The sequence below is a fragment of the Homalodisca vitripennis genome, chromosome X (genome assembly GCF_021130785.1).
Source record: "Homalodisca vitripennis isolate AUS2020 chromosome X, UT_GWSS_2.1, whole genome shotgun sequence".
Lineage (NCBI taxonomy): Eukaryota > Metazoa > Arthropoda > Insecta > Hemiptera > Cicadellidae > Homalodisca > Homalodisca vitripennis.
In genome coordinates, this window is record NC_060215.1 from 68,380,727 (window position 1) to 68,392,041 (window position 11,315).

At 42.1% G+C, this 11,315-nt stretch overlaps 1 protein-coding gene across 1 annotated transcript in view; it reads right to left on the minus strand.

Annotated features, from left to right (window-relative positions):
* The window catches only part of LOC124369137 (CXXC-type zinc finger protein 1-like), a 78,415-nt gene extending 73,950 nt beyond the window's left edge, over positions 1–4,465 (minus strand). Inside the window, 1 exon segment of the mRNA XM_046826909.1 lies at positions 4,092–4,465. Coding sequence (XP_046682865.1) covers positions 4,092–4,133 — 42 coding nt within the window. The 5' untranslated portion in view covers positions 4,134–4,465.
* Positions 4,466–11,315: the final 6,850 nt, after the last annotated feature.

Genomic DNA, 11,315 nt, shown 5'->3' on the forward strand with positions numbered 1-11,315 from the left:
TAAGCAACTCTTGAAGTCTCTGCTGTACCATTAGCAACAGTTCTCCTCATAACATACAATTTTCTGCTGAGTATTTTACAGAGAGGTCAACATCCACAATAACACCCAGATGTTTGGTGTGGTCAGTGATTTCAGATTTAGTATACCAGTTACTTCATTTTTCTTTGCTCCAAATATCAGCTACTTCGTCTTTTCTTCGTTAAGGGCCAAGTCATTGTTGTTGCAGTAGTCAAAGGCAATATTCACTGCTATGAAAGAGTTGATCTCAAGATTGTTCACAGATTTGTGTGAAGATAAGATGACATTATTGTCAGCGTACATGAACCATTTGCCATATGAGTTGATATAGGATGGTAAATCATTAATACACAATATGAATAAAACTGGCCCCAACACTGAACCCTGAGGGACACCTCTAAAGATAGGTAGTGGAATAGATCTTGTCTTGCATGTTTCACCTTTGATTGAGTAGGTTAGTTCCACAATCTGAAATCTGCCCTCCACGTAACTAGCAAACCGTTGAAGTGCTGTTCTATTAATTATCAGATAAATCAGCTTTGACAAAATTAGATCATGGCTCAAGCAATAAAAATCTCTACTGAGATCTAAGAGTATTCCTGTGACCCTTTGGCCATCTTTAATGCTTTTGATTATTTCTTAAACCAGATCTTCCAAACCTGTCACTGTCGACCTGTCCCTCACAAACCCATGCTTACTCTCAGTAAGTAGGCCGTTGATATCAAGATGTCAAAAGAGCAAAACAATTCTCTCAATAATCTTTGAGAAGGTTGAAATCAAAGATATTGGCCTATAGTTTCCTCTGTCATATTTTTTTTTCCTTTTTTGTGCAGGGGAATGACTTTTTCAGACTGGAGGGAAAAGATCCCTGAAGAAGTGATAAATTGGAAAAATATTCAAGCGGTAAAGGAAGTTCCTCTTTGCAAAATTTAACAATCCTAGAAGTAATCTCGTCCAGTCCTGCAGAAGGCTTTGGCTTTAAAGAGTCGATTATCTTATTTAGTTCAAGCTCATTAGTTGGTAAGAGCTCATTTAGACTTATATGACTATTATAATTCTGGGAGACAGAAGGCACAGATATAGATCGATTTGAAACATGACCAGCAGGCTTCAAGGTATTATCAGCGATGTTGGTGAAGTACTGAGTAAAGTGGCGTGCCATTATCTAAAACTCTATGATGTTTCTCCATTTAGAGTCAAGAAGTTTATCTTAGAATGTTCACTTCTTGTTGATTGCCGCTCATAGTTGATCACGTCCCAAGCAGCCTTGCTTTTGTTGTCAGATGTCATAATATGATTGGCACTGTAAGTGCGTCGAAGTTTCTCTCAGCTTGAGGTTATAACTTTTTTTAAGCGTTTGCTTATAAAGTATCCTCCTTCTTACCACTTAAAAGATACTGGCTATCGGTCTCCAAGAATATCCTCTTCAATTCCCCGGCTTCTTCATCCTAGACCCTCTGTTACTTTTTTTAGAGGTCAGGTAAGAACAAGTATTGAAGTGACAGACCTTATAAAATTGATATAAGCCTCATTGATATCATTGGTGTTGATGACGTTTTCCTACGATTCCAGAGCTAAGTGATTTTTCAGTTGATTTCAATTTCTTAAGTTGGTGTTTCTTCTACAGGAAATCGTAAATTTTTTACAAATTATTTAGACACCTCGTGTATTTTTGTTATTTTAAATTTAATTCTCATAGGAGGTTAGGAGTGGAAAAATTGAAACAACAAAATGGTTAATTGAGCAAATGTAAAATTAATTTAGCTAAATTCTAACTGTATAATACAGAAAACCTAAGGAATTTACTGAGAACCTTTTTTTCTGTAAATATAATGTAATTAGAAAATTATAGCTCACCAGCTCTTCTTGCTATCTATCTAAATATGGAGCTTATACTATGGTATTTTTAGCACACACTCTAAGGGCCACTTTCCTAAAAATTAAATAATCTGTGTTTAAAGTAAAATAGTTTAACTTTGATCTGAGGTTAAAACTTTTGAAGTTTAAACAATTCACCACAAGTGAACCTCATGCTTATCTAACTGAATCCTCAGATAGGCATGATATTGTCTACTGATTGAGTTTGTGTGCACTGTTGTTTGGTTACAGGTTATGGCGAACTATTGTTTTAAAATAGAAAATACAAGGCCTGACAAAAAACTTAAAAGACAGTGAGATAGACATTCTTTTATATTTAGTAAGTGAATGAAAGAAATAAAGAGTGTAAGAAGATGACCAAGTATCATTAAAGGACAAAGAAAAAGTATGTTTAGGGATAGAGAAAAAGTTTGACGCTAAGTGGATTCTTATTTATAGAGACTGTAAAACACTAAAAACACAAATATAAGACAAAAAAAAAACTAAAAGAAAATGGGCTGCTGAGAAGTTCATACTAGGAACTGGTGACAGGCTTGAGTGAGCTTTCCCATATCACCAGTACCGGTTATAATGTTAAGGACATTGGAGATCTCTAAATTCATAAATAGTGCAACTAACAGTCCAAGGATTCTAAAGTCTCTTTTATTAAACACCAAACGAGTCACAACAGTTCCATTATTAATATAATGGAACTACCAGTTTGTGTTGAGGAAGACATTGTAAGAGATAAACAATTTCCAAGATCTAGGCCTAACTCAAGTAAGAAGCGTAAGTGCTCAACTCTCCAATAACAAGTTATCACCACTTACAGAAGAAAGCCTGCGAAACACTGACAAACCCAGTAGCCTACATCAAAGGGGTATTGTGATGAATTATCTATGCAGGATCAAAAACACTGTTTCCACTAAAGACAGGGAAAAATGCGACTGTCAGAAAGTTGTGTCATGTAAAGTGATGCGAAAGTGTTGGGATTATTATTCCTGGACACATTTTTATGACGTGAAGTAAATGAATTTTTAATTTCCAAGTAAAAAAGTCGCAAAACTATAATTTACATTTGTATTATTTGGTCTCTAAAATATAGCCTACTATATAAATAATATAAATTGATAATTAATATTAACCAACATTATAGCGTGATTATAACCATCGATATAATTAACCAATACTGATTAATTAATTAAAACATTCACTAATTTAAATCATAAACACATTATCAGACTGATGACATATTTTATTTAAAAGTGACTATCTAAATAAAAAGACAGTGAATTTCAGAAAACTAACAACTATTTGTGTTGTTGTAATGTTTCCTTTATTATTTGAATATATTTTTCCCAGTTCCTGTCATAATTGTTTGTTTGGTGGTTCCTTTTTCTATTTATTAGAATGTCATTGTATTCTGTACATTTCTTTAAATTGAAAGTCAATAATTTTTGATATTTTAGATATTGATATGGTTCTTTATTCAATATAATATATATCAATGATTATTCTGTGATATAAAAACTGGGTCCACTTATCATACCCATGCCCTAATAAGCATAGACTGAACAAGTTTCCTGTTTCAATGTTATTTACTAAAATTTGCATACACATTCTAAACATAGTCCTATATATTTTATATTACTATAGTACTATTTTAGCTTATAATACTATCCTCATTCTTAGACCGTGCCTATTTTCAGACCAATATCGATTTTATAGACCAAATACTGAAACTTTAAGTTATGGATGGTCCCGTACCTCAAAAAAAAGTATGAGCCAATTTTGATAAAACTTTGCATGCACATTCTAAACATAATCCTCTTACGTTTTTGAGGTACAGGACCATCTATAGTGTTTTTCAGAACTTTGCCTGTACAACCAGTAGTAACGAAAATAGCCGCTATGAGTGGCAAATATTGTAATAAAAGTGGACTTTGTTAATTTACAACCTATTTTTATAGTATTTATCTTCACTTTATAAAATTAACATAGACTTTGTAAGGGAGTAGTACAGGAACTAGGTTAGGATTCAGTTAGGAACTAGGTTCCGGTACTTGTACTTGTTCTTTTTAGGGATGGAATCTATGGCCAGTTTCACATCAGCCTGAAATCACCATTTTTAAAGTTGAAACAAGTAGACTAATTGAAAGTCCTATAAGGCTAAAACTATTTAGGTTAAATTTTGCTTAAAATTAAATAATACTTACAGATAATCCAGTGGGTCTTGACCTATATTCCTTATCAGCCATTTTAGAGTAACTGGCTGTAAAATAGGCTTGTAAGTTTATTAGTAAGAAATTATAGGTGCATTTATAAAAGAATGATTAAAAAATAAATGATTCAAATAGAGAAGGTATTTATGTTTATCAAGCCTCCTCAACCAGCAACCTCACAATATCATAAAGACCGAAATCCATATTAAAGTTATTCATGTACGAGAGTAAATGAATGAAACTGTACAGAACTATGCAACATTATTATTCAAGTCTCAAAATCCTTAACATAGAAAAAATCACTAGCATGACTTTTGACAAGCATGACATCATCAGGTAACAATACAACAACAACCTAGCCGCCGCGCCGGTTGTAGGGTTGTAGTGATGAGACAATCGAACTGTATAGAACACAACACAACCCGAGTATTTGAATACCTCAAAAAGAATTCGTATATATATATATATATATATATATATATATATATATATATATATATACATACGAGGTCCAATCAAAAAGTATCCTACCTTTTGGTGCAACGTAAAACTGAAGTTACCTGAAAAAAGCTGGCGTTAATTTTCTTCAAAATAAGCACCCTGAGAAGCAACACAACGATTCCAGCGACGTTTCCACTTCTGGAAGCAGTCTTGAAAATCACTTACTTTTCGGCATCGCCATGAGATCAACCGACGTTTTTTTCATAATTGCTTCTCGACTTTTAAATCTGGTGCCTTTCAATGGTTTTTTTTAGGTGGGGGAAGAGTCAAAAATCGCATGGAGCCATATCTGGAGAGTACGGAGGCTGAGGAACTTGCGGAGTGCCGTGTTTCGCCAAAAAAGTTTGAATGAGCTGGGAAGAATGAGCTGGCGCATTGTCGTGGTGTAGCCGCCAATTTTGAGACGCCCACAAGTCAGGTCTTTTGCGGCGAATCGCATCTCGGAGACGACGTTGGACACTTAAATAGTACTGTGCATTCACAGTTTGACCCTCAGGGGCATATTCATGGTGCACAACTCCACGGTGGTCGAAAAAAACAGTAAGCATCACTTTGACATTGCTTAGAAGTTGCCTTGCTTTTTTTGGCCGAGGATCCTGGGGAGACTGCCATTGTGATGACTGAAATTTGGTCTCAGGGTCATATCCATAGACCCAACTTTCGTCTCCAGTTATTATCGATGTCAAAAAGTCCGCATCATCCTCACAACATTGCAGCATGTCCTCGGCAACATCCAATCGCCGTTGCTTCTGCTCGTCTGTCAGCAATTTTGGCACAAATTTTGCGGCTACCCGGCGCAATCCCAAGTCATCCGTTAAAATTGCTTCAGCTGATCCGAAACTGACATCTAACTCAGTACTTACTTCCTCCACAGTCATTCGACGATTTTCACAGATCAAAACTTTTGCTTTCTCGATGATTTCCGGAGTTCGACTTGTTTTTGGTCGGCCGGCGTCACTTTCTGCACACTCATTGCCTCATTTTTGAATCTAGCTGAATTTTCCGAATGGTCTCACTTTGTTTTTCTCCGAGTTTCACGCAAAATTTAATGCAATAACGTTGTTCCACTTTTTCCGTCATCTTCACAGTTAGAGAAAACCGATACGCGCACTTGACTTATCAGTACATACTGACCTGTCTCCGGCGAACCAGTCGGGGGATCAAAATAAGACTTTGTACCTTTCCTTATCGTAGTAGGAACTATTGTCGCAACAAATCTTATCTCATTATTGGCAGCAGAAGCCGCGATACACGACGAGGTTGGATTCTTTTTGATTGGACCTCGTATATATGTGTGTGTATGTGTGTATGTATGTATATATGTATGTATAGGGAGGGGGATGGAGAAGGGAGGGAGGGAGGGAGAAGGGAGGGAGGGAGGGAGAGAGAGAGGGAGAGAGAGAGAGAGAGAGAGAGAGAGAGAGAGAGAGAGAGAGATTCTGTATTTTGTGGTGCAATCAATGTTACTTTTAATAGAATATTCTTTTTCAGTTGTACTGCTTTTTAAAGATTTAGAATTTATTAACATCTTTCAAATGCCGCACCTTGGCTAGTTACAAGGGTTTTACACGCTACAAGCCTACGAGACCACCTCCTGGCAGGCCTACCATCTCCAGCTATGGATGTCCTACGGAGGGGATATCTTTTTTTTTTTCGGAGAAGCCGATCCCCTTTTAAACCTTAAACTTTAAACTCTGCTCATCCTCATGGGCCACTGGCCTGTGCGAGGATCTTATCAAAAGGAATACGAGGGAGAGTCGATACAGTACAAGGTCGAAGGTACTGATAAAAAGTGCAACGGTCCCAGACAGGATTCGAACCTCTAACTCAGAAAGGACCACTTAGACCACTCGGCCATCGGCACTCCCATATTCTTTTATGTCGGCATTCCCATCTGTTTATGATGACATCTTGCAGCCGTTTGTAGAACACTTCCTTCTTATATCAGGGACACTGATGACTTTTTAACTAAATTAGCAGAAATTAATCAACCCTTGCCTGAAGACTCCTCATTATGTACTGTCGATGTAGAATCTCTGTATGGAAATATTCATACATATGATGGTCTTAGCGCTGCCCAAAATTACCTTGATTCATGCCCAAAAGATATCAAACCTAGTACTAATTTCATTCTTAAACTTATAACCACGATTTTAACCCTAAATAATTTTAAATTACAACACAAAAATTACCTCCAAACTAAAGGAACTGCTATGGGTACATGGCCGCTTCTTACATCAATCTTTTTATGGGACTATTCGAAAAGAATTTTTTAACTAGACAAAATTATAAACCTAGATATAAACATAGATGATATTTTTATACAGTGAAGGCAGCATGGTATCAAAAAAACTTAACGACTTTCTTTTTAATCTCAATAAATTTAGAATTTTTAAATGTACATAGTCTATTTCACCAGATTGAGAACATTCTTGGATACTTATCTAATTATTGAAAATCATAATTTGAAAATAAAAATCCACATAAAATACAGCAACAATATGCAATATTTGCATCTCACCAGCTGCCACCCAAATTCACATTAAAAAGTCTAACCCTAAGAGTTAATCAATAAGGGCAAAAATCTGTGTATAAATCAATCTGACTTTCATAAATACATAAATAGACTGTCAAATGTACATTTTGTATATATATACAAGCGCGCGCGCATACATAAGTGTGTGTTTTTTTTGCGATGCCAACACGGTGGGGAAATCCTTTATGGACTACCTGGGGTAGGGAACCGTCACTCCCCAGAGTGTGGGACTCATACTGCGTATATACCCACTAAAACCACCACCAAAAGCATTTCCTCTTGTCACAAATACTCCCCGCGGGACCGCCGCCAGGCATTACTTAGCGGGGAGTGACACGAGCTATCCGCTACTTCAGGGTGATCCAATTTACCTCATTTCAGGCAACACTGTAACATTGTGCAAGGCTCTCTAGGGTGACTGTAGGGGACGTCTCGATCGTTCCTCCTCCCTCAGTCTTGATATGACTTTCTTAGCAAAAGTCGCGACCGCGAGCCAGTTCACTTCCATTCGGATCATATTCTCCACAACATTATCCGTTGTAGCAGCCTCACCGAGAACGAGGGACAATTCCACTCTTTCTTCATTGAATCTTGGGCAGTTGAAGAAGACGTGCTCCGCGTCTTCTTCAACGGAAGAGCAGACCGGGCAGGCGTCACTGATGTCATTGTGAGTGCGGTGCAGGTACTTTCTAAAGCACCCATGTCCGGTCAGGAGTTGTGTGAGGTTATAATCTACTTCTCCGTGCTTCCTTCTGATCCAAGGTGCGATGTTTGGGATCAGCCGGTGTGTCCATCGGCCTTTGGTTGATTGGTCCCATCGCACCTGCCACGATTCCACAGTTCTTGAGCGTTCCACATCTCTACTATCCGTGGGACGTCGGTGATACATTCTTGAGCGCTCATCAACAAGCAACGCTAGTGGTGGTATGCCGGCTAGAACGTAGGTAGCTTCATAGGATATATCCCTGAATCCGCAGATCACACGCAGGCAAGCTCGTCTGTGGATTGCCTCTGCCTGATGGAAGTATGCTGGCGTCTCAACAGCGTCGTGATAAATAGGCGCTGCATAGAGGAGGATGGAATCGATGACGCTTGCATACAATCTTCGTCGGCTGCTTCTCGGGCCCCCGATATTCGGCATTATACCCGAGAGGGCTCCCGCCGCCTTTCCAAGGCTTCCAGCCTTGTCGCAGACCTTTGCCAGGTGTTTTTTGAAGGTCAATCTGGCATCTATCTGTACCCCCAGATATCGGATGGAGGGAGCCGACACGATATCGCAGTCACCCACTCTTAGAGTGATGGTCTCCATCGCCTTCCTGCTAGTGACGAGAAGGGTTCAGTCTTCTGGTCCGCCGTTTCAAGCCCCAGGTCTGCTAGTGCCTCACGCACTTGGTGAATGGCACTGTTGACCTCATAAATGACTTCATCCAGGTGTTTAGCCGCGATGACCACTGCGATATCGTCGGCGAAGCCAACAACCTTCGCCGACCCCGGGAGGTTCAGCCGAAGAATCCTGTCGTACATGACATTCCATAGAATGGGGCCAAGCACCGATCCTTGAGGCACCACGGCTATGACGTCATAGGTCTCCGGGCCATCATCCGTGCGGAATTCCAGCACCCTGCCATGGAAGTAGCTTGAGATTATCCTCAACAGATACTCCGGGATGTTGATCTGTCGGAGGGCACTGAGGATGTTGTTCCATCTTGCCGAATTAAAAGCATTTCGCACGTCCAGTGTGACTATGGCACAGTATTTTTTAGATCCACGCTTCCATCTCTTGCCAGAGATGGCCTCTCGAGCCATATTGATCACCATCTGGATGGCGTCCACCGTGGATCGTCCCTTACGAAATCCGAATTGTGCTTCGGATAGACCAGCTGGGTCTTCCGTCCATGTCTCAAGCCGGTCTGCAATGGTTCTTTCGAGTATCTTGCCCAATGTGTCCAGCATACAAAGCGGGCGGTAGGAGGAAGGTTCCTCGGCAGGCTTGCCTGGCTTCAAGGTGAGGACCAGCCTCTGGCGTTTCCAGTGTGTCGGGAATACACCCTCTTGTAGACATCTTGTAAACACCCTGCTCGAAGATGTCAGGGTGGAGCTCTATGGCGACCTTCAAGACGGCGTTAGGTATGCCATCCGGTCCTGGCGCAGCCGCATCTCTCACTCTCCCACAGGCTCTCTGGAGCGCATTCCTGGTGACGGTAGGAACTTCCTCTATAATTGGCCGGGGTTGTGGAACAATTTGGGGGTCATGCACTGTGGGGAACAGTGCACTGACTGCCCTGCGCACTAATTGTGGGGAGCTGGGAGAGGCCATCCTTGAGTCTTTCAAACGAGCCATGACGGTCCTGTATGGTTTTCCCCAAACATCGCGATCTGCCTCGTCGCACAATTTTTTCCAGCATACCCTCTTGCTGGCTTTTATGGCCCTTCGTAGGAGACCTCTAGCGGCCGCAAATTCAGATCGACGAATATCTTCACTGGGCCGGCCTCTCGCTCTCTGGGCAAGTCTCCGGGATCTCAGGCACGATCGGCGAAGAGCGGCGATGTCATCGTTCCACCAGTAGGCTGGCTGGCGACGTGCAGAACCTCTTCTCCGTGACATAGAAGCATCACAGGCCTGGGCGATCGCGTTCCTCAGCAATCGAACCATTTCTTCAGGGGGACCGGGGGGGACCTCAACATCTCTCATTGCCTCAACGAAGCAACCATAGTCCAACGAGCGGGCGCTCCACTTGTTGCTGCATACCGGTACATCATTTAACTGGCGCCTTCTTGTGATCTCGAACAGGATAGCACGGTGGTCACTATCGGTGTAGACATCGCTTACATGCCAGGCTCTTGTTCGGCCAGTGAGGGAATCACTCACGAATGTGAGGTCAATCATGGAGCAGCCCTGGGGCCCAACGAAGGTCGGTGTCTGCCCCCTATTGAGCAGGATTAACTTCAAGGGCGGCCACAGCATCTAACAGAATTTCGCCCCGTGGCCTTGTCTCTCTACTACCCCAGTCCACTGCCCAAGCATTAAAGTCTCCGGCTATGACGATGGGTCTTTTTCCTATGGCCTCCGCAGTAATGCTGGCGAGTAAAGATGAAAATTCGCCGTCTGAGAGGCTTGGTGGAGCATATACGCTGACGATGTAGACGTCAGCGATTTGCACCCAGGAATACAGTCGCGTGGTGCCTGTTGATCGCTTCTGCACGGGTATGCTTCCACGCAGCCAGATTGCCGTCTGTGCATTGGCATCCGATATCCACACATGAGGTGACACTAGATTCCGATGCTGGTCACACAAGATAGCAACGTCGATATCTTGCTCATGGATGGTCTGCACTAGGAGATCCTGTGCGGCCTCGCAGTGGTTGAGATTAAGTTGAAGTATCCTCAACATTGGTGCTCGCGAATGAACTTCTTGGTTAGCGGACAGCTCCTGCTATTAGTTACATGGGTCCTTGAATTACAGAGGACGCATGTTGGCACACTTTTGCAGGTTTTGGCACGGTGTCCTTCTTCTCCACATTGAAGGCAGTTCTTGGAGCGGTCGGGTCCTGTACAGCGTGCCGCCACATGACCGAGCCCCCAGCATCGGTAGCATCGCATGACTTCGGTCCTGGCGCGGATTCGGCAGTTAACCCATCCAACCCGTACACGGCCGAGTCCCATCGCTCTAGTTGCGAGGTCATCGGTTAGGGCCACTACTGCTGTTTGCGTTCCTGCATATGCTTTACGCAGGGACTTAACGGTGTCCTCAGACAGCGGGGGGCAGTCACTGAGCTGTGCTTTAAGAGCTCGGCAAATTTCTTCCTTGGTGGCAACCTCGTCAAGATCCCTTATCTCGACAAGGGTAACGTGCGTCCGGGCTCTAGCCGTGGCAAGTTCTCCAAATACCTCGTTTAGCTTTTCTCCTATTTTGGTGGCGTCCTTCGACCCTATGCCAAGCTGCAGTAGAAGGTCACCGGCTGCGCTGCGTCTGATTTTGTTGACGTTTTTACCAACTTCGCCATACAACATTGGTTCGGTCCTCAGGCGACGCAGAATGTCCGCATAGGTAGATGGGTCCTTCGCCTTCATCACTACCGCCATCGGTAGGGGACCAGCAAACCCCCTCGTGCGTGCGTGTGTGTGTGTGTGTGTGTGTGTGTGTGTGTGTGTGTGTGTGTGTGTGTGTGTGTGTGTGTGT